General features: G+C 57.2%; 2 protein-coding genes across 5 annotated transcripts in view; one reads left to right on the top strand and one right to left on the bottom strand.

The window, feature by feature from the left end:
- Positions 1-10,471, bottom strand: part of Eln (elastin) — a 30,212-nt gene extending 19,741 nt beyond the window's left edge. For 2 of the 4 annotated variants that reach the window (XM_048369330.1, XM_048369342.1), the window contains exons 1-9: positions 10,195-10,471; positions 4,689-4,739; positions 4,075-4,107; positions 3,657-3,689; positions 1,846-1,872; positions 1,047-1,082; positions 568-663; positions 224-346; positions 82-144 (exon numbers count right to left, since the gene is read on the bottom strand). In XM_048369330.1, the coding sequence (XP_048225287.1) occupies positions 82-144; positions 224-346; positions 568-663; positions 1,047-1,082; positions 1,846-1,872; positions 3,657-3,689; positions 4,075-4,107; positions 4,689-4,739; positions 10,195-10,276 (544 nt within the window). In that variant the 5' untranslated portion in view covers positions 10,277-10,471. The remainder of the gene's footprint in view (positions 1-81; positions 145-223; positions 347-567; positions 664-1,046; positions 1,083-1,845; positions 1,873-3,656; positions 3,690-4,074; positions 4,108-4,688; positions 4,740-10,194) is intronic. The other 2 variants (XM_048369323.1, XM_048369336.1) reach the window with 1 other exon arrangement.
- Positions 10,472-12,395: 1,924 nt separating this feature from the next.
- Positions 12,396-12,799, top strand: LOC125368395 (40S ribosomal protein S12-like). Its single transcript, XM_048369352.1, has one exon. The coding sequence runs from the start codon at positions 12,401-12,403 to the stop codon at positions 12,797-12,799; it is 399 nt and encodes a 132-aa protein (XP_048225309.1). The 5' UTR covers positions 12,396-12,400.
- The last annotated feature ends 10,051 nt before the right edge of the window (positions 12,800-22,850 follow it).

Raw genomic sequence — 22,850 nt, 5'->3', positions numbered from 1 at the left:
GCCTTCCTCCTCCACCATAGAGGAGGTGCTCTGGGTCTCCTTGACCCCTGCCCTCCAGCCTTCCCAAGTATCCGCACTGACCAGGCACTTTCCCAGGCTTTCCACCAGCTCCGACGCCCACTCCAGCCTGTGGCACTGCCCCACCTGTGTGGAAAGGGGTGCATCAGAGTGGGCTGGGGTGTCCTGAGGGCTTCCTGAGGGAGCCCTGCTCTATCTACCTTACCTGTAGGCACTCCTAAGCCACCAACGCCACCAACACCACCAACACCAGGAATGCCACCGACACCGCCAACGCCACCAACGCCACCAACACCGCCAACACCTCCAACACCTCCAAGCCCGGCACCTGCAGGGCCCGGAGAGCCTGGGGTGATGTTCAGGGTCCACAGGAGGAAGGGGGCCTGCACCACCCTGGGAGGCCCTGCTTTGAGCCCCAACCTTGCCACCACCCTGCTTCCAAGATGTCCGTTTGAAGCCAGGCACCGTAGCTGCCTCCTTCAGTCCCAGTGGGCCGTCCACCACCTCCCAGACCTGGAGGAGGACAGGGGCTCAGGCCATACCACTCACCCGCCTTGGCAGCCGCTTTATAAGCTGCAGCAGCTCCAGCTGCTCCCCCGGGCACCAGCGCCCCAGGGTAGGCACCTCCAGGGAAAGCCCCCAGCCCTGTGGAGAGGATGGGGTGAGTTGTGGCGCCTCTGCCGGGCCTGCCCCACCCCACCTAGGAAGCATAGTGGAAATCCCAGGGCCTGGTCTTGCGCTGGAGCCAGCCTGCCAGGCAGCTGTGTTGAGCCTGACCCCCCACCCCCGATGCCTTTGCATCCCCCTGGCCGGGGGGCTTGGGTAGCTGGGTGATCTGGGTCTTGGGCTGGGCTGATTCTGCTTGGCCCTCATCTCCATGGGATCCCTTGGGAGTTGCTTAGACAGGTGCTACCAGGTTCCCACCCTGGGTGCCCAGGCCGGGCAATGCCCTGACTGCTCTCAATACCAGGCGGAGGCACTGGGCTGGGGGCAGGCGGGTGGGCATCCTGCCTGGGCTCTTTACTCACCTGCCCCGGGGCCTCCACCAGCAAGCCCTCCAAGACCTGTAGGAAGAGGCAAGGATGAGGGGGACGGGTGGGGCTCTGGCCTCCAGGAAGGGGTTCACAGAGTCCTCTGGTCTCTCCTGGCTTCCTGGCAGCACCTCCCTTCACTGGGCTCGAAGAGCCCCTTCTGTCCCCCTGTGTTTGTCTGGGCCTCGTGTCCAGATGAGTGCGACACGCTAAATGGACCCAACTGCTTCTCTGGCTCCCACATCTGGGTGCCATGGGCCCCCCAGTCCCTCAGGAGGCATCCCATGGATGGGGAGTTGATCAAGTGAGTGTCTCGGACATGCTGAGTGGCTTTCCAGTTCTGGGAGGGGGAGGACTCTGTTCTGTAGGTGCCAGCCCTTGCTGCAGGGAGGGAGCCCCTGAGCACTGGGGCAGCCGGCGCCCCTTCCCCACACATCTCCCTGGGATGGGGGGGGACTTCCCTGTGCCCCTCCCTGCCCCTCCCTCACATCTCCCCGGTGCCTGCATCTCCTGGGATGAGTGAGGGGGGAGTGGGGGACTTCCCTGCGCCCCTCCTGCCCCTCTGGGGCTCTGTCAAGCAGCTCCCTCAAGCCAGCCCCGTTTCCTGAGCTGACAGAGGGCAGTGGAGGTGCTCAGCCTTCCTGTGCACACCAGAGCTTTGCAGGGAAGATGGGACGGGATGGGAAGGCCTGGAGGACTAGCTGGGCAGGGGAGGGGCCTGCCATCTTTCTCACAGTCCCACCCATATTTCTCTGATGCCACAATGCCGGCAGCACCCACTTTCCTCCGGACTCACCTGCCCCAAATGCCCCAACTCCAGCACCTGGAAAGAGAGGAGAAAGGATGAGCTGGTGCTCACAGCCCCCCCCGCCCCAGTTCACCTCCGTTCTTTCTGAAGTTCAAAAGGCTTAGATCCAGGGCAGGAGTGGTGGCTTATGCCTGTAATCCTAACTGCTCAGCAGTCAAGAAAGAGGAAGATTTTAGTTTGAGGCCAGTCCGGTGTGCTAGGCAGCTGGGAGGACTAGTAAGACCCCACTTGCATCAACAAGCCAGCTGTGGTGGTGCATGCTTGTAATATCTGCCATGGAGCAGGAATGAATAGGAAGATTGCAGCCCGATGCCAGCCCTGGACAAAACCCTGAAAAATAGCTGAGGCATAAAAAAGGACTGAGGCTGAGACTCAAGTGATTGGACACCTACCTAGTCTCTGAGTGTACCAGCAAATCGCCTCACCCTCCTCAGTTTCCCCATCTCCATGTAGCCTATGTTTCCTAAAATCACTGAGTTGTGAGCAGAATGCTCCCAGTGTGGGGTCCGGCCGGGACCCCCGGGGGTGCCCCTGACCTGTTTTTGCCTGCTGTCCTGTGGGTGGGTGGCTGGCCTCTGGCTGGTGCCAGAGCATGGGGGCTGCTGGCTCTGAGCTGCTGGGCCCCCTGCTGCAAGCTGAGGAAGGAGGGCACCCACGAGGACAAGCCGCTGCCAGCCACCCACCCTCCACCTCCAAGGGATTAGCTGTTCCCAAGCGTGACACCATGCTCTGCCTGCGCCCCGTCCAAAAGGAGTCGGCCTGCCTTCCTCCCCGTCTGTTCCTTCCTTTGCCTGAGCCAGTTCTGTTGGAAGTCTAACCTGAGTTTCATCTGGCAACGCCTGCGAGAAGTCGAGCTCCCTGCGGGGCGAGGAGAGCCAACTTGGGCTCTCTCTAGTTTTGTGGCCCCCAAGGAAGACCCTCTCTCTACACCAAAGTCTAAAGAAAGCCCCGTCTCCACACCTATGTCCTGGCCATCATCAGAGACCCTGCAGGGCCAGGTGGCTCACGCCTGCCATCCTCGCTACTCAAGAGGCTGAGGTCTGAGGGAAGGTTCCAAGCCAGCCAGGGTGGGAAAGTCCACGAGAGGGAGAGGGAGATGGCAAAAAGCTGGAAGTGGAGCTGTGGCTCAAGTGGTAGAACACCAGTCTTGAGCACAGAAGCACAGGGGCAGCACCCAGGGCCCAAGTTCAACTCCTAGGACACACACACACACACACACACACACACACACACACACACACACACACACACTTCCTTCTGAGAGCCAGCATCCTCCAGAAGATTCACTGTAGGACCTGGCGGGGGAAGCAGTGAACCCCAGAATTTCTGGGTCTTACTGACCCCAGGGTCTTAACCTTGTTGTCCCACACATACCCCGGGACCCTCCTGCCGGGACACCCTCCTGCAGTCTCCTCTCTCTCTGGCCCAGCCCAGGAGTTTCACAACCCAGAGTCTGGGGCTCAGATTCAAGTGCAGTTGGATCATCGGCCATGGAGGTTTCGTAAGAGCCGTTGGACAGGGGCACCGTCCCCAGCTGGTGCTTCAAAGCCAGAGCAGGGGCACAGGGGCAGGGTGGAAACACCAGGCCTCAGCCAGGGCCCCTTCCCGGAGCCCCCCCAGTGGCAGGTCCTGCCCCAGGAGGAGGCCAGGCCAGGGGCAGGCAGGGGCTCATGGAGGTCCACCTTAGGGCTCAGCCTGGGGTTAGGATGTGGGCTCTAGGTCCTGGCCTGACCTGGGGCAGGGTATAGTCCATGGTCTGAGCCCTGGGATTTTGAGTGGCTGGGCCGAGCGTGGCTTACCTGGCTTGGGTGGTTTGCCTCCAGGACCCAGCACTGCAAAGGGAAAAGTCAGAGGTCAAGGCCCTCCTCTCATGACTTATTCCCCTCCCCCACAGTGAGGGCTCTGTGGTCCCCACCCATCTCAGCCCCTGGGAGCCCCAGTCCACAGCATGTGTGGCTCATTCACTCTGAGCACTGGTTTCTCGGAGTTTTGGAGAAGAAGGTCAGGAGGCAGCCCAGGGCGGTGTGCGGGGCCAGGACTTGAGCCTCCATCCCCACCTGGTGGCTTTGAGACGAAATGCTCAGTGGATAAGATAGGGGCTGGGGGGGGGGGGAGGGAGGTGTTGTCAGGGTTTTGTGTGTGTGTGTGTGTGTGTGTGTGTGACATCCAGCATCCAGATGTCTGTAGTGAAGAGTCAAGATTGATTTCTGAACTTACCTCCTCCTCCACCCAGGCCTCCAAGACCAGCCCCTGAGAGAGAGAGAGAGAGAGAGAGACTTTTCCATACCCTTCCAGCCAGGCCACCCCTCTACTCACTGTCAGATCTGGCACTAACTAGCTGCATGCCTTGGGTAAAGTCAAGCCTCAGTTTCCCTTTCTGTCTATCCGGGCAATAACCCCAGATGGTAAGCACTGGTGGCTCTTCCATTCCTCATCAGTTCAGAACACTCTATTCCAACACCCAAATCCTTTTCTTCTTCCTTCAAATTATCCTGACTTACTGGTGTGTGCTACTATGCCTGGCTCAAAATGTCTTTTTCTTTTCTTTTTTTTTTTTTTTTCCTTTGGTGCCTGTCCTGGGGCTTGAACGCAGGGCCTGGTTGCTGTCCCTGAGCTTTTCCACTCAAGGCTGGTGCTCTTCCACTTGAACCACACTTCCACTTGTGAATATCTGTGATGGATTGGAGGTAAGAGCTTCACAGACTTTCCTGCCCTGGACTGGCTTTGTACCACAACCCTCAGATCCCAGCCTTCTGAGTCGCCAGGACTATAGGTGTGAGCCACCAGCGCCAGGCATGATCTGCCTCCTGTGTCAAGTCCCAGAACGTTACCTGGATAATAGACCCCTCCAGGAACTCCACCTGGAATAGCTCCAGGGACCCCTGCAAGGAAGGAAGTAGTGTCACCATCAGACAGAGCAGGTGCAGATGGGGGTAGCCTGGTCCACCAAGCTATTTCTTTGTATGTTGCCCTCCTCCTCCTCCTCCTCCTCCTCCTCCTCCTCCTCCTCCTCCTCCTCCTCGTCCTCGTCCTCCTCCTCCTCCTCTTCCTCTTCCTCTTCTTCCTCCCTCCTCCTGTTTTGTTTTAAAGTTAAAATTTTTCTTTCTTTTGAGGCAGGGCCTCACTAGCCCATCCCGGTCTTCCAAACTGGAGCTCCTCCTGCCTCAGCCCTCTGTGTGCTGGGATTGCAGGTGTGCCCTGCACACTCAGCTTGCATCCTTTCACATGACCTCATCCTTCCTCCCCCAGAGGGCTCTGGGAGGGAAGAAAGGTCAGGATTAGTATCATGTCTTTGCTTTTGTTTTTTGTCAGTTGTGGGGCTTGAACTCTGGGCCTGGGCGCTGTCGCTGAGCTCTTCAGCTCAAGGCTAGTGCTCTACCACTTTGAGCCACAGTTCCATTTCCTGTTTTCTGGTGGTTCATTGGAGATAAGAGTTTCACAGACTTTCCTTCCTGGGCTGGCTTTGAACTGTGATCCTCATATCTCAGCCTCCTGAGTAGCTAGGATTAAAAGTGTGAGCCACCAGCACCCAGCTTAGCATCATGGTTTTTAGGAAATGTGAAATCAGGCTCAGAGAGGTTGAGCGAGTTGCCCAGGGGGGGCCACACAGCTTGAAAGAGACAGGGCCTGGATCACATTCCAGCAGCTTCTCTGAGGGTGAATGGCTGACCTGGTACTTCCCTGGCTTTCCTAGGAGACAGAGGGCCCTGAGTGGGGCAGGCTGGGAGCACTGGGGAGCCCAGTTATGTGTGGGAGTGCTCCATGGCAGTGAGCTGTAGGAAAACACAGCCTTTTCCACACAGAGAGGCTAGTGTGGTGTGTGAGCCCTTGGCCACTGGGCCACACAGGGCCTGGTGTGCCTCTGGCTGGGGTGGGAGGGCTGGGGCTGGAGGGGTCCCTAAAATGAGCACATCAAACACTTTTCTGTGGAACAGCCAACTCCTGACCCAGGACAAGGAAGCAGCAGGGGGAATTTGGTGACTAGCTGTTGTCATGGCAACACAGAGTCCCCAGCCTTGCTGACCACTCAGCTCCTCCCAGCAAGATGGGGCTGGCAAGTCTGCAGGGTGTGGGGGGTGGGGGGGGGAGGCAGTGATATGGCTCAGCATGGTCCCCAAGGTCTGCCTGGAGATGTCAGCCAGCTGGGCCTGGCTGTCCCCTGGAATGGTCAGCTCTGCGGAGCACTGGCCAGCAGAGTCCAGGGCTCCTGGCTGTCATGCCACCCTGCAAAGTCTGCTCATCTGTGTGAGCCCAGGCGAGTCACAAAACCTCTCTGAGCCTCATTCGCGTTCTGATCCTGCCCCACCAAGTTGCAAAGGGGGTTGTGGAGGAGTCTGTGGCTTGTCTGTACTTAGCACAGAGCATCAATCAGCCAGCCAAACGTGGTGGCGCTCACCTGTAATCCCAGTGCTCTGGGAGGCTGAGGCAAGAAGGTCTTTGGTTTGAGAACAGCTTGGGTTACTTAGGGAGACCCTGTCTCAAAACCAAACTCAAAATGAAAAGGATTCTGCACTTGTTTTATTCTTTTTGCGAATGAAGTGTTTGTTGGTTGCCCCAAACAAAAAAAAGCTGGTGGCCTCAAATTGCTATTCTCTCCGGGTTTGCTGCCCCAGTACAGGGCCCCCCGGGGACAGAGGAAATAATAGGTGCTCACTTAACAACAAAGTGAGGGAGAGGCAGACCTGCTGCCCCTCCTGCCTCTGCATTGCCTGGGCAGGGCTGTCTTCCTGATGCGTGCGTCCAGCACCGTGGCCTGGCTGAACCCCACTTCCTTTCTCTTGGGGTTCTTGCTCTTATTACCCCACCTGTGGCTGGCACTTTCCAGAGGAGGGCGCCCACAATTCACATCCCCAAAGCTTTGGCTGGCTGCCAACCTGAACCAGCAGAGCGGTGAGAGAGCTGACTGCTTTTTGTGTTTGTATTATTTTTTCATGGCTTGGCACTTGCTCTGCGGACACTTTACTATTGGAGCCACGCCCCTACTGCATTAGCCACACCCACACCAACAAGCCACGCCTTACAGAACTAGCCGTGCCCACATCGGACAAGCCATGCCCCCACAAATTTAGCCGGGGCCCAGCACCACCAGTCACACCCTGTGGGTTGGCCACGCCCACACCATGAGCCACGCCCCATGGTGTTAGCCTCGCCCACAGCATGAGCTACGCCCTGTGGCGTTAGCCACGCCTACAGCATGAGCCATGCCCTCCCCCAGCCTTTTTTTTTCCCCCTTTATTTTTCAGATAGTGCCTGGCAATTTCGCACATGGTGGGCCTCAGGCTGCAAATCTGCCTTCAGAGTATCTGGGGTGACAAATGTGTGCCACCATGCCTGGCTCACGTGGATTGAGTTGGGGATCTTGATCACTTCTCTGTCCTGGCTGGCCTCTAAGGGCAAGCCTCCTGATCTCTACCTCTATAAAGTATCTGGGATGACAGGAGTGAGCCACTGGACCTGGCTGGACCTGGTGGGGTTTTTGTGTTTTGGGTTTTTTTTGTTGTTGTTCCTATTTTGCAGAGGAAGTGGAGAGGGTGCCCAAGGTCCTCCTGCCTGTCTCTCTTCAAGTGTGGGGCAGGTGAAGATTAAACAGGCCCGTGTAGAACTGTTTGAGTCCCCCAACCCCCACCTGGTGCCCAGCCCAGTTTGCTTCTCTCCACTGCTCTTTGGCACAAGCCAGGAATGTCTTCCCTCCGCCCTGCAATCTTTCCTGTCCCGAGGCTGAGCTCAGATCTCCCCATGCTTTCACTGAGCCTGGGGCTCTTCTTGCCTGCGGCTTGTCTGGCCCAAAGCAGCGGGCCTGGAACACGCTTGTCTTGTTTTATGTGGGTTTGGCTCGCTGCTCAGCCAGCTCGGGTGGGACTGGGCTCTCTTGCGTCTAAGAATCAGGATCACAGCAATTTTCTGGTCTGGGCCTGAGTTTTTTTCTGCAAACAGCGCTAGTATTTCTGCTTGCACTCGGCTCTGGTGGGAGCTTGCTACCCTCCATGGCTATGAGGTCATCCATGCCTGACTTCCAAAGTGAACACCACGGGCATTGCTGCCTCCCCTGGCCTACCCCTCCGTCCACTTGCTGACTCCTGTCCTGTCCTGTCCTGTCCTCCCCTCCCTGCCCTTTCCCTCCCCTCCCCTCTCTGCCTGTCCCCTTCTCTCCCCCTTCCCTCTCTTCCCCTCTCCTCCCCTCTCCTCTCCTCCCCCTGTCATTCCACAGTCTCACTATGTAGCCCACGCTAGCTTCCAACAACTCTCCTGCCTCCACCTGCTGAGTTCTGGGATTACAGGCATGCCCTACTGCACTATGTTCAACCCTCACTTTGGTTTCCAGGTCTAACTCAGACATCTCTTCTGCCACGAAGCCCTGCTGGATTTCCTGGGGCTCCTTTGGGTCTCCCCTCTTTCCTCAGCCTGGCTGCTTCTTTCATCTATATCTACATCAACTTCCTGCCCCCTCATCCCCCACTCCCCGGAGAAATCGACCCTAAACAATAAACTTGGGACCAAACTACAAGGATGTCAGGTCAGTAAATATAGGTTACACAAACCCAGGCTCCAGGCTGAAAGACCCGCAAGCTGCCTGCTGGGTAGGGAGGACCGGGCTGGCAGACATTGCCAACAGACTTTGCCAAACCAAAGTCCAGGAGCCTGCCTGGTGAGCAGATAAGACAGAGTACTGTCAAGGGCTTTTCAAAAGCAAGCTGTCCTCTGTGGGTGAGTGAATGTGACTGTCCCTCCCCCCCCCCCACACATCCCTAGGCATGTTCCCCCTCTTGCCTGGGTCCCAGCAGACCAGAGCCAGATCAAATGGAGCCACAGCTGTCAGCTCCATGGCTCACCAGAGACACCTGGGTGCCTAGAGGTGTCAGAGCAGGTGCTGTGGCTCTCTCCTGTAATTCCAGCCACACAAGAGGCTAAGGTCTAAGGAGGAAGGAAGTCAGCGGAGCTTTCTCCTTGCAGGGGGGGTGCCGCAGAGCCCAGAGACGTCACACAACCAGTGGGGGTTCTGCCCTTCAGGGGCTCAGCCGGGCCCGCCCCTCCCCAGAGTCTGCCTGCCACCTTGCCTCCACCTCCCTTGTCTTTTTTGAGGGTTGGGGGTGTTGGTCTGGGCTTTGAACACAGGGTCTTGTGCTTAGTTGGCTCTCTTGTTCATGGCTGGTAGTCTACTATGAGAGCCACACCTGCAGCCTGGCATTTTTCTGGTTAATTTGAAGATAAAGTCTTAGCATACTTTTCTGCCTAAGCTAACCTCCGACTCCAATCCTCCAGATCTCAGCCTCCTGAGTAGCTAGAATTACAGGTGGGAGCCACCAATGCTGGTTTCCCTGTCCTTTGACCAAGAAAGACGAGCTGGCTGATTTACCAACGAGCTGCTCAGACATCTCTCCCCCTCCATCAGGGGCTGGCTGAGCCTCAGTTTTCCCACTTGGGAAGGGAATGATTCTCACATTTCTGGGTTCCTCCCATGATTCATGACAACACACAGGCTCCTGGGAAGGAGGGGAGACAGGTGTATGTGGCTGTGCTTGGGGGAGGAGAGTCCCCATCACCCCACTTGTCCCAGCCCAGGAACATGGGGTCTTCCTGCACCCCAGCAGCGCCCCCTTCACCAGTTGCAGAAGCAGCAGCTGCTCCCCTCCAGTGCGCCCTGGTCCCCCACCGCAGCACCCCCTATGGGAGCCTACAGGACCCAGCTCCATGTGGAAGGGTGGGGACCCTGTCCCCAGCTTGCCGTCTTCATGGGGCTCTGCACCCCGGGTCGCCACCCCAGACACTCCACTCCCACGTGTCTGGTGCAGTCTGGAACTCTGACACCTGCCTGCATCCCAGCCTGCACCCTAGAGCGCCAGCATCTGCTGTCAATCACTCAGCATCTGCGGGCCAGGCACGCCCGTACACCTGACACATGCACACACACACGCACACGCATGCACGCTCAGGACCCCAGCTCCACCCACAGCCTCTCCAATCCCACGGGAACTCGACCTTGGGCGGGGGGGCTGATTCCTGAGGGGATGAGGACCCCACTGAAGTCACCCTGCTCGCTCAGACACAGCATCCTCTCCCCAGGGTGGCGGGGGTGTGGGTGGCCTGTGGCTGCCCGCCGGTGGCACCCCTGGGAAAGCCGGGTTCCCTCGAGCCCTTGGGGGCAGCAGGGGTCTTAGGGTGTCTGTCTGGTGGGATGTCACTGAGCACAGGGCTAGCTGCAGCGGGGAGGGAGGTCTTAGGGTACAGGGCTCCCTCTGGCCCCGTCCAGCCACCAGGCCTCCTGTTAGGGGAGCCATCTGGCTGGCCGGGCCTGTGGGCATGGGGATGGGGATGGGAATGGGGTGTGGGGTCCCTTACCTCCAGGCTGCGCGGGGTGTAGGAGGCTCAGGAAGAAGAGCAGGAATCCGGGGTGCTGGGCCGCTGCAGACAGACCCGCCATCTCGGGGAGGAATGAGTCCAGCCTGCTCTCTGCACCTCGTTTTATCCCCAAGGCCTAATTGCAGGCTCCTTGGCGGGGAGGGAGGGTGCGGGTGGAGGGGGAGCCGGGGGAGGGGGCCACAGGGAGGGGGCAGTTACGAAAGGCCCCGCTCACGAGCCTGCTGGGCTGGGTCTGCCCCGACTGTGGGATTTTTTTTCCCCCTTCACATAGACACACACACGCACGCACACACACACACAGGCACACGCACACGCGCACACGCGCCCCCCCCCCCTCCCCACTTTCCCTCTGTGGCTGTTCTGGCCCGCTGGCCCGGATCCCGCCCGAAAGTGCGAGGGGCGCGCTGCCAGCTCCGTCTGGGAGAGGAAGCAGGAGGGAGGGCCCGGCCCAGCCCGGCCCGGCCGCCAAACTCTGCGGCCCAGCCAAGGCCCAGCGGCCAGGCCCCGCCCCTCCGGCTGGGCCCCAGGCCCAGTGTGGGGACACAGGCCAGCTGTCCCGCGCCTCGCCCCCACCCGGCCCCCCCAGGCCTGGCTACAGACAGGCTGTGTCCTGACTGGAGTTGGGGTGAAGTAGGCCAGGGGCTCATGGATGAAGGGCTGACAGGGGACGCCAGGCTGGCGCTGCCTGGTGGGCGTCTTGGGGGACAGAGTGTGTCCCAATGCCTTCCGGAGCCATCACATTGCTGAAGGCTCAACCCCACAGGTGTGGGGTTCATGCCGCAGGAGCCAGGGGGCTGCGGTCCAGGGGCGAAGGCCTTCCTCAGGGACACTTGGGGCACAGAGGAGACCCGCATGTTCAGGGCTCTGGCAGGCTGCACCTGTATCTTGTGACCAGGGGGTGCCAGCCCCTTCCCCATGGCATAAAGCCTGGTCTCCTCACTAGCTTGGGGTCACCCCCAGCGGCCCCCTTGGGCCCAGAAGTCCCTGGTGTCCATACACACGTACACACATAGCACACATATGCAACTCACGCACACACATACATCCTCACATGCACACACACCACACATGCACACGCACATTCCCATGTGCGCATACATCACCTGCACGTATGCACACATCAAATCACACGTGTGCATGGTTCGAATGCACACACATGCACATGTGCACACACACCTTTGTCTCTGGGAACGTCCAGGGCTGTGATTCCTCTAGCGACCAGGAGGGGGCGAGCTGCACCGGCACAGCCTGGCAGGTCCAGGCGCACCAGAGCCTGGCCAGTGTCCCTCCATGAAGGGTGAAGGGTGAAGGGGGACCCTAGGGTTGGGGGGGGGAGCAGGGAGAGGCATAGGAGGTCAGAGAAGGTCACATCCTTCCAAGCCCACACTAGTGAGAGAGCATGTGAAACGGGAAGAATCGGGCTACCTGTTCTAGGTTGGGGGTTCAGGCCGGGTGTCCTGGGGTCTTCTTCTTGCCCCAGGGATCCAGGGATGGGTCAACGCCCACCCCCACCCCCCATCCAGCGGCCCAGCGCAGGTGCCAAGAGTGCAGGCTCAGAGAGAGCTAGGATTGGCCCAGGTAGAGCTAGGATTAAGCTCTTTGGTCTTTTTCAGACAGAGTTTTGCTCTGTAGCAAGGTAGCATGGGGCTCCAGATTCTACTACCTCCGTCTGCTTAAGGTTTGGGATTACAGGCATGCACCATTACACCCGGCTGACTTTTTTCTCTTTTTTGGTTCCGGTCCTAGGACTTGAACTCAGAGCTTGGGTGCTATCCCTTAGCCTTTTCATTTAAGACTGGCTCTAAACCACTGGAGCCACAGCTTCACTTCTGGCTTTTGGTTGGTTCACGGGAGGTAAGCGTCTCATGGACAGACCTTGCCTGTTGTCTTCAAACCATGATCCTCAGATCTCAGCCTCCCGAGTAGGGAGGAGTATAGGTGTGAGGCACCAGCACCTGGCTTCTAGTAATTTTTTTCTTTTAATGGAATCATTTTTAATTTGCTATTTGACTATTCCTACCTGGGAAGGTTGTTGTAAATATAGATAAAATGGACTCATCTATTTTTGCCCCGTGTCAGCCAGATTAAAAAAAACCACCACATCTCTTTCCCTGCCGCCGCCAAGCCGCGCGGAGGCGGAGGCTCGGGTGCTCTCAAGATTCCGCTTCACCCGCAATCCACCACCATGGCCGAGGAAGGCATTGCTGCTGGAGGTGTAATGGACGTTAATACAGCTTTACAAGAGGTGCTGAAGACCGCCCTCATCCACGACGGCCTAGCACGTGGAATCCGCGAAGCTGCCAAAGCCTTAGACAAGTGCCAAGCACATCTGTGTGTGCTTGCATCCAACTGCAATGAGCCCATGCATGTCAAGTTGGTGGAGGCCCTTTGTGCTGAGCACCAAGTCAACCTTATTAAGGTCGATGACAACAAAAAACTAGGGGAGTGGGTAGGCCTCTGCAAAATAGATCGAGAGGGAAAACCCCGTAAAGTGGTTGGTTGCAGTTGTGTCGTGGTTAAGGACTATGACAAAGAGTCTCAGGCCAAGGATGTCATCGAAGAGTACTTCAAATGCAAGAAATGAAGAAATAAATTTAAAATGTTGAAAAAGAAACCACCACAAACCTCTGTATAAAAAGTCTCATCTGGGGCTGGGGATATAGCCTAGTGGCAAGAGTGCCTGCCTCGGATACACGAGGCCCTAGGTTCGATTCCCCAGCACCACATATACAGAAAAAAACGGCCAGAAGCGGCGCTGTGGCTCACGTGGCAGAGTGCTAGCCTTGAGCGAGAAGAAGCCAGGGACAGTGCTCAGGCCCTGAGTCCAAGGCCCAGGACCCAAAAAAAAAAAAAAAAAAGTCTCATCTGCATGGCCATCCTGCCCTGGGAGGTGCCAGCAGGCTCCCGCCCCCCTCCCCCCACTCCTGGAGCAGCTGTGTTCCGGCTGGCTATCTCCTGGCCCTCCTAGGGTCTCCAGTCACAGAGGGACCCCAGAATTCTGGACCATGAGCACCTGCTAGAAGAGTCATTCCAAAGATGGATGATGAGGTATGTATCTGTAATCCCAGCCGCTGGAGAGGCTGAGGCAGGAGGAGCACAAGTTTGAGGCCAGCCTGGGCTATGTAGCAAGATCCCTGTCTCAAGAAAGAAAGAGGGAAGACCAGGGGCATGGCTCAAGTAGTAGAGCACCTGCTCAAGGAAATGTGCAGACCTGACTTTAAACTCCAGTACTCAGAACTAAGTGGAGTGTGGTGGCTCACGCCTATAATCCCAGCTACTCTGGAGGTGAGATCTGAGGATCATAGTTTGAAACCAGCCTAGGCAGGAACCATCAAAAAGCCAGAAATAGAGCTGTGGCTCAAGTGATAGAGCACCAGCCATGAGGGAAAAAGTTCAGGAACAGTGCACAGGCCCTGAGTCCAAGTCCTATGATTGGCACACACATACACACACATATACACACTCACACACACAACACAGGAATGGAGAGAGAGAGGGTGATGGCTCTGCTTCTGGGTGATACGTGGATTTGGGGTGCACTGTGGTAGCTGTGTGAGGTTCTCAGGGCCTGGGCCCCACTCCTGCTGAGCTACTGCATCCTCAGTCAGGTTGCATGGCGGAGGTCCTAAGCCTGGGATGAGCCTGCTGCGAGGGAGGAGAGTCGGGGTGCCAGGGGAGTGGCCCAACATCTCTGGGGATGGGGAGCAGTGCCATGGACTGACTGGCTTCCAGGATCAAAGACTGCTTCGTGCTCAGCGCATGATTAACTCCAGGGCCTGGATGGGGCTTGGGGGGTGCAGAGGGCGCTTTTGGGGCAGACTTCAGGTTGCTGCCAGGGCCCGGATCCCACGTCATCCTAGATCTCCACTAACAGGCATTCCAGAAAGTTCTAGGCATCCCTACAGGGGCTGCCATCAAATCCACAAGAACTGATTGTCTGTGGGAGAGGTAGCCCACACACCATCCTGCCCTTGGCTGCCTGAGGGGTAGACAGGCGGTGGGGCTAGCATGGGCACAGCCGAAGGGCTGCTGGAGACCTGCTGGTAGTCATTCACACTTGTGTGAGAACGAAGGCCCTCCAGGCAGCCATCAAGGAAATGCGTTTGATGCTACGCTAGTTGGGGGAACAGGAATCTTCACTGGGGCCAAACTGAGGTTTGGGAAGGAAATGAACACCAGCTGGGCAGACGCTCTCTTGAAGCAGCATTAGTAGCAGGACAGGGTAAGAGCCCCAGCCCAGAGCCCCAGCCCAGAGCAGAACCTCAGGGTAGAGAAGAGGCCCTGGGCATACCACCCTGCCCCCCCACCACTCCACCCAGACCGTGCCCTTCCCAACATGCCCTCTGCAGGTCTTAAACTTCCCTTCTGCTGTCTGTCTGTCTGTCTGTCTCTCTCTCTCTTTGTCTGTCTCACATGGGCATTGGGCTTGAACTCAGGGCCTGGGCACCGTCCCTGAGCTCTTCAGCTCAAGGCTAGCGCTCTACCACTTGAGCCACAGCACCACTTCCGGTTTTTCGGTGGTTAATTTGAGAGAAGACTCTCACGGACTTTCCTGCCCAGGCTGGCTTTGAACTTCGGTCCTCAGATCTCAGCCTCCTAAGTAGCAAGGATTGTAGTCATCAGCATCAGCATCTGGCTTGGTTTTATTTATTTATTTTATTTTTTCCATGTCTTTTTTGTCAGAGTGAGGTATAGAGGGGTTACAGTTTCATACCTAAGGCGGTGTGTACATTTCTTATCCAACTTGTTATCTCCTCCCTCATTTCCCCCCACTTTTCTCCCTCCCCATCTGGCTTGGTTTTAAACTCTCTAGGGGCTCCAGAGAAGAAAAGGTAAGCAAACTTACTTTCAATAATATGTTACATTGTACTCAGAACTTTTTGTACTTGAGCTGTAGCAGCTCACACCTATAATCCCAGTACTAAGGAGGTTGAGAGCTGAGGCTCAAGGTTCAAAGTCAGCCTGAGCAGGAAAGCCTGTGAGAGTCTTATCTCCAATGAACCACCAAAAAGCCAGAAGTGGCGCTGTGGCTCAAGTGGTAGAGAGCTCGTCTTGAGCAAAAAGAAGCCAGGGACAATGCTCAGGCCTTGAGTTCAAGCCCCAGGACTGACACTCCCTCTCCCAAGCCACACACACAAATAACCAAATGCACAAACACAGGTTGGAGGTGTGGCTCCACCACAGAGCCCAGCAAGCAGGAGGCCCTGAGTTCAAATCCCAGCACCATCAAGAACTGGGGTGCGGGATGGGGGTGGGACCAGTGGGGCATGGCATCAAGTGCCACAGACAGTGGGGGCTGGGGAGGGGTGGAGACCCCCTGACCTGGGAATTCAGGCCCAGGCAGCTGGTTCCCACTCTGTCCCCCCTCTCGCCAGCTGCCCCCCCCCCAGCCCAGCTGTCTGTGTTGCAAGTCATTGGTCTGTCTGGGACCCTGGGGGTATGAGCCGGGGGTGTGATGAGGTGTGAGCCGGGATGTATCAGGGCGTGAACTGGGGTGCAAGGGGTGTGTGTGCTGGAGTGCAAGGGGGTGTGAACCAAGGTGTAAGGGGGTATGAGTCCCGGTGCAAGGAGGTGTGAACTGGGGTGTGAGGGGGTCCGGGCTGGAATGCGAGGGGGGCTGTGAGCCGGGGTGTGAGCCGGGGTGTGCAAGGGGGTGTGATTCCAGGGGGAAACATCAAGAGCTGAGAACTCTGAGCCCCTCCCCCACACACACCAAGGGCACCAAGAATGGAAGCATCTAGAACTGCCTTCCCCTTCAGCTGACATACAAAGTGCGCCTCCATTGGGACGGGGTTTATGAACAGTGCAGTGAGGAGTTTCTTTGGGGATGCAGGAGCCAACGAGGGCCCCCGTGACCTCCAGAGCCCCTGTGACCCCCAGAGCCCGTCATGCGGGCCGGTGGGCCACAAACTCCTGCCCAGTTGTGGAGTCTGTTCTAGCGTCTTTCATTAACAGCCAAATCCATGGGTCTCCTGGAGACAGCCACTCCTGAACTCCCCCAGCCCCTCCCCCTGTGTGCATGGCTGTGAGGCCTGGAAGTACAGGCCCAGCCACGGGGAAGGGAGCCGGCCTGAGTTTCATCCCCAGGTGCTCGTGTCTCACCTGTAATCCCTGCACTTGGGAGGCTGAGAGCTGAGGATCACAGTTCAAAGCCAGCCTGGGCAGGAAAGACTGTAGCTTTTATCTCTTATCTCCAATGAGCCACCAAAAAGCCAGAAGGGGAGCTGTGCCTCAAGTGGTAGAACACCAGTTTTGCGCTCAAGGACAGGGCCTAAGCTCTGAATTCAAGCCCCAGAACTGGCACATGAAAAGAAGAAGAAGAAGAAGAAGAAGAAGAAGAAGAAGAAGAAGAAGAAGAAGAAGAAGAAGAAGAAGAAGAAGAAGAAGAAGAAAAAGAGTTTTCCCTTGGTCTCCCTCCACCCCTGCCCTGCTTCCAGCTAATTCCAACTCATGACTTCCCCTGAAGTCCTCCCATGTGGGGGGCCGCTTGAAAAGGCACAAGAAAGAAGGGGTTCAGGGAAGACTTCCGGAGCCATGCATGTGAGGAGCTGAGTCTCCAGAGGGCACAGGCTTAGGTCGTTCAAGGGCACTGTGGCCACTGCCCAGTCTGAGATGTTTCACCCACTGGGAGGGAGGGGGCTGAGCAGGGGTCCTGGGCAGCGTCTGGACAGGAGGGTCCTGCCCTCCCCACTCTGGGCACCTCCAGGGGCCTGGGGCTGATCTCCAGCAGCACTGGGACCCCCTGAGCTGGCAGACAGTGGGCACAGCAGCTGGGGCTCCCTGCCTGCCCCGGCCTGCCCCTGCCTGCCGTGCTGGCACCCGGCCCTGGGGCTTATCTGCCTCTGCCTCCCGCCCTGCACGCCCTGTGCTGCGTGCCCAGGAGCCCTTCCAAGGCCTGCAGATGCCGACTCTTCCTCCGTGTTTGCCTGTCTCCATCCCCACACCACGTTCTGCCCTTCCCCCCTGCCCTGGCAGTTCCATGCCCGGAACGCCAGCTGGCTAGCAGGTCCCATCCTAAGGTGTCGTGGGGGGGTGGGGGGGTGCTGCAGCCAGCATGCAGGGAGGGGGCCAGGGTCCCTGCTACCTCGGTCCTGCGCTCTGCATTCACTTCCGGGGCTCGAACTCAAGGCCTGGGCACTCTCCCTGGACTTTCTCCTTCAAGGCTCATGCTCTACCCCTTGAAACATGGCTCTACTTCTGGCTTTCTGGTGGTTCATTGGCAATGAGTCCCATGGACTTTCCTGCCCAGCCTAGCTTCGAACCACGATCCTCATGAAGTGCCAGACTTTGAAGTCAGGCCCCATTTTACCACATGAACCCCATTTTACCACGCGAACCCCACTTTACCTCGCGAACCTGAGATAAGCAGGCCCTGTGAGCAGACCCAGGACAAGCCCATTAGGGCCCAGTTGGTCTAGAACTCTAACCGCTGGGAATGCTTTGTACCTGTATCCTAATCTTGCCTGAACACCTGATTGTTGTAACTTTGTTCTTTGCCTTTATGAGCCCTGTGTAATCACAGCTTGGGGCTCCCTCCTAACCTCCGCTGTGTCAGTGGGTAGGACGAGGCCCGAGCTGCAGCTCGCTTAAATAAAGCCTTGCCTTGCTTTTGCATTTCGGAATGTCTGAGTCTCGGTGGTCTTCTTGGTGGTGGTCTTGCGACTTGGCACACACTCAGAGCTCAGCCTTCTGAGTAGCTAGGATTACAGGCGTGAGTCACAGGGCCTGGGCCCTTTTGTCTTGGCTTTATGAGACCAGGTCTCCTTCGGTGGTCCAGGTTGGTCTGAAGTCTCCATCCTCCACCTTGGCTCCTGAGTGCTGGGATTACAGGCGGTGCCTGGTGCCCAGTCTTTGCTGACCTTTGGGCAGTGGTTTTGGAGGCAGACAGGGAGAACACTGCCCCGTGTACCTGCAGTCTGGGGACAAACAGGCCCGGGGCAGCAGGAAGCCCCCTCCCCAGGACGTTAGCAAACAGTTTGTGGCCCACTCCTGGGGCCCAACGCCCACGTTGTGGATCAGGGAAAACATCTCAAGATTGCATAGAACAGAAGAGAATAAAACAGGAAACTAGAGTCCCTGCAGACCAGGCCTGGACTTCTGATTTTTCCACTTTAAGATGGTATATATGGAAGCAAAATGTGTGCTGAAGCCAGGCACCAGTGGCTCATGCCTGTAACCCTAGCTACCCGGGAGGCTGAGATCTGAGGATCACAGTTCAAAGCCAGCTTAGGCAGGAGAGTCTGTGAGACTTTCATTTTCAATGAACCACCAGAAAACCGGAAGTGAAAGTGTGGTTCAAAGTAATAGAGTGCCGGCCTTGAGCCAAAGAGCTCAAGGACAGCATCCAGGATACAAGTTCAAGTTGCACAACTGACAAGGAAGGAAGGAAGGAAGGAAGGAAGGAAGGAAGGAAGGAAGGAAGGAAAGAAGGAAGGAAGGAAAGAAGGAAGGAAGGAAGGAAGGAAAGAAGGAGAAAAAGAAAGAAAGAAAAGAAAAGAAAGAAGCCATATGTGAGCCTAGCAAGTGTAAGGTCGGCGTGTCAGAGGGGTGTAAGGCTCTGCATGGGCCTGCAGCCTAATCTTTCTCTCTTTCTCTCTCCCTCCCTATTCTTCCCTCTCCTCTCCCTTCTCATCTTCCTTGCCCTCCATGTCTTTTCTGTTGTTGTTTTTTTTTTTTTAATTGACAGAGTTTGAAGCCCAGGGTAGCCTCAAGCCCTGATTCTCCTACCTTAGCCTCCCAAGCACAGGGGATTACAGGCATGTGGCACCACACTTGGTTCTAAATCTGCTCTTGTGGTGACAGTCTCCCTACCTGCTGACCACTGCAAACCCGAATGGGAAGCAGACTCATATTTTAAATCCCCCTGGCTCCTGTTTTTTTAATCCATGAAGCCGGAGGCCCAGAAGGGCCCAGCGACCTCCCTGAGTCCCACAGCCCAGAAGCGGCAGATCCCAGACTTGAGGCTGGACCTTAGATCGAGGCCAGCATCCTTCCGGAAAGCCAGGCTTATTGGTACTCAGGGCGGGGCCTGAGAGGAAGAAGAGGAAGAAGTGTGCATGTGTGCATGCACATGTGTGTGCACGCACACACAGGTGTGCATCTGCTCGAGGGCCTCCTGTCACCAGATTCCAAAACACCATCAAGTCCTGGACCCCGTGTCTGGAAATATGGGGTCTCTTTGCTCATGGGATCAGGTACAAGGGCGTCATACAAAGTTACCGTGAGGAGATTTGAACCTCAAGACTCAGAGGAGGCCCCCAGGTGGGGGGGAACCCCTGAAGGCTGAGGCAGAGACCCCAACGAATGTCTCCAGGTCAGACAACACCGTGCTGGCCAGCAGCCGCCAGCACCCAAGGAGAAGCTTTTGCCTCAGCTGGCCTCAGACACCATCTTCCTGCCTCCGCCTTCCCCTTAGCTGGGATTGTAGATGTGCACCGCAATGCCTGGCAAAGTCCTTGGTGTTTAGGGACTTCAGATGTCTCAAGCTTGTCTCTCCTGGTCAGTGCATTTTCCAAGTGCTGTGGAATATTTACCTCCCCAAAGGGCGTGCAGAAACGCTCTGCTTTATGTTAGGAAACTTTTTCACATTCAAGGCCGAGGTCTCAGCAGTCAGGGCAGCTGCCGTCTGGGCTCTTCCAGGCTGGCACTTCCCACCTGAGCCGCTTGCAACCTAGGCACTGGCTGCAGCCCTGCCCTCCTGCCCTGGAATCAATCAAGGCCTGCAGTTTACAGGCTCACAGCGGATTCTGACATCTGCCAGGACTTGGAGAGCAAGGCGGGGCCCCCCATCCCTTCCCCAACCCAGGGCTTTCCTTCCCCAAACTCACCTCTTCCAGGGCCCCCTGGACTGCAAGAGGAACCCCACAAGCCTCCCTATCTATTCTTCTAATCCTCCACTTGCTCACCCCATCCCTGGACCACAAAGGGGCTCCATCAGCTGTGGAGTCTAATGGCCTGAGAAAAAGGATTCTGGGTTATCTGCTATCAAATGTGATCATATGACCACGGTTGATGGGTAATGTCTGTCCAGGAGTAAGCGGTGCTGCCTTTGATGCGCTGGGTCTGGTCCAGGTTCCCAGGGGGCTCAGGGATTGATTAGTAAAGTGGGTTTGGAAATTCACGTATTATCCATTGAACAGAGAGACATTTCTTCTTCTCCTTCTTCCTCCTCCTCCTCTTCCTCCTCCTCTTCCTCCTCCTCCTCCTCCTCTCCTCCTCCTCCTCCTCCTCTCCTCCTCCTCCTCCTCCTCTCCTCCTCCTCCTCCTCCTCCTCCCTTCCTCTTCCTCCTCCTTCTCCTCCTCCTCCTCCTCCTCCTCTTCCTCCCCCTTGTCTGTGATGCTGGGAGTTGAACTCAGGGCCTTGCCCTTGCTAGGCAGGTATCTACCACTTGAGCCATGCTTCCAGCCCCTTTTTGCATGGTTATTTTCATGGGAGGCTCTGGCTTGAGGCCCAGGCTGGCCTGAGCTGGGATCCTCCTACTTGTGTTTCCCCTGTCCTTGGGGTGACAGGTGCTCACACCACAGTACCCAGCCGTTGTGCTTCCCCCGTAGCTGGAATTACAGGTGCAGGCCATGGTGCCCAGATATTGGTTATGATAAAGTCTTTCAAACTTCTTTTTGCCCAGGACTGGCCTTGAAGCATTATCTTCAAATCTCCACTTCCCAAGTAGCTATGATTATAGTACCCAACTTCCTTCCTTCCTTCCTTCCTTCCTTCCTTCCTTCCTTCCTTCTTCCCTTCCTTCCTTCCTTCTTTCCTTCCTTCCTTCCTTCCTTCCTCCCTTCCTTTATTTTCTTTCTTGTTTTCATCTTCTTTTTGTGAGACAGAGTCTCACTCTGTAGCCTAGACTGGCCTCAAACTCCCCATTCTCCTGCTATAGCCTGGTGAGTGCTGGGATTACAGGTATGCACTACCACACTGGACAGTTCTGCACATATCGAGTGAACATTTGCTGTATTTCTGGCCCTATACTGGGCATTGAGAATGTGGGGGTGAGTAAGACCTAGTGTGGCACGACCCTGTCTGAACTGTTGGCCTGGGGTGACCACTGAGCAGTGGTCAGTGCTCGTGGTGCATGCACAAGGTACTGGCTCTTCCCCACACTCACAGAGGGAGACAAAGTGTGTTATTTCCTGATGCCTGGAGTCCACATACAGAATTAGTAGGGCAGTGATCACATCGAATCACATTTGTTTGTTAAGTGCCCGTCCTAGGCTTGAACTCAGGGCCTAGGCGCTGTTCCTGAGCTTTTGGCGCAGGGCTGGTGCTCCACCACTTGAGCCACAGCTCCACTTCCCGTGTTTCTGCTGGAGACAGGACTCGCATGGACTTTCCTGCCCTGGCTGACCTTGAACTGTGACCCTCAGGTCTCTACCTCTAGGCTGAGATTGGGGGGACTCCAGTCCTGAAAGTGCTCTGAGTGTGGGCTTCACACAGGAGTGGGTCCTTGGGTCTGTCTGTGGGCTGTGTTGTTCTGCACTGTCTGTCCATCTGCCTCCTCTCCAGGGATTCAAAGCAAGGTTCCAGCCCCCAGGACTCGGGCTTACATCCCTGCTGCTTCCCTAGGAGTCCTTCGTCCTTGGGAAATGTGACCGTGCTGTGCCTCAGTGTCCCCTGCTGGAGAGGGTTGGGTGGTTGGTGAGAGTTTCTGTCCTGGGGTGTCAGCGACGGCTCTCCCTGTGGCACCACCACTCACTGGCTCCCAGCCACCCCAAGAATCCAGCGCTCAGGGGGTCTCATGGAAGATCCTCTGTGCCCCTGCCAGGAGCTGGGCCCCACGCCGGGTGTGGCGGAGCCTTGTGGGCTCGGCTCCAGCTCGTTCTCCCTGGGAAGCCAGGACCCTGTGTTCCCTTTGCCAGGTGGGCCAGGAGGACCCTCTGCACCCCCATCAGGACCAGGGGGCCCAAGGGGTGCGGGACTGCTGCCTGCGCCAGGCCATGTTCCGTGTCTGAGCGATGTCCGCCGCCTGCCTGGACTGTGGCCAGGCCTCCCTCGCTGCCCTGTGCCAATCCTGGACTGTGCTGAGCCCTGTGCCAGGCTCAGTGGAGGCGCCAGGCCAAGGACAGCAGAGCCGCTCTCAGGAAAGCCAGGGATCAGCCTGCAGGCCCGGGGAGGCCTGCCCAGCCCCGGGACCCAGGGCCAGGGCTGCGCGGGCTCCCAGCTCCGGTCACCCCTGGGAACTGGGACATGACCCGTCCAGGGCCAGAGCTGGGGGCCGAGCTGAGGTCGAGTGAGGACTGGCTGGGTGTCATGGCCACAGGATGGCACCCCTAAGTGGGCTGGAGCCCTGTCCTGAGCCTACCTGGATGGCACCCCGGGAGCCAGGGGCTGTGGATGTGTCACTGGATGCGGGCAGTCCAGCACCCGGCTCACCCTGGGGATGCGGGCAAGAGGGTGGCCCCAGCACCCTGCTGGGGTTCACGGGACTCTGGGCCTGCCAGCCACAGGAACTTTGGGGTGACAAAGCCATGAGATGTCTGCACCCGATTGCTGGGGGGTGTGGCGAGGGTCCCTAGCTTGACTCGGGCATCCATCCCTCCTCCTGGGCTCTCAGTCCCCGCCGCCTTGGGGCTGTGTCCCCCATTCTGCCCTGAGACACCCTTCTGGACCCCCATCCCAGATTCCTATCTGGGCT

The sequence above is a fragment of the Perognathus longimembris genome, chromosome 1 (assembly GCF_023159225.1).
Source record: "Perognathus longimembris pacificus isolate PPM17 chromosome 1, ASM2315922v1, whole genome shotgun sequence".
Taxonomy (NCBI): domain Eukaryota; kingdom Metazoa; phylum Chordata; class Mammalia; order Rodentia; family Heteromyidae; genus Perognathus; species Perognathus longimembris.
This window is presented reverse-complemented; position numbering and strand designations above follow the sequence as displayed.

Coding starts and splice junctions, on each gene's coding strand:
- LOC125368395 (XM_048369352.1), top strand. CDS start 12,401: ATGGCCGAGGAAGGCATTGCTGCTGGAGGTGTAATGGACGTTAATACA.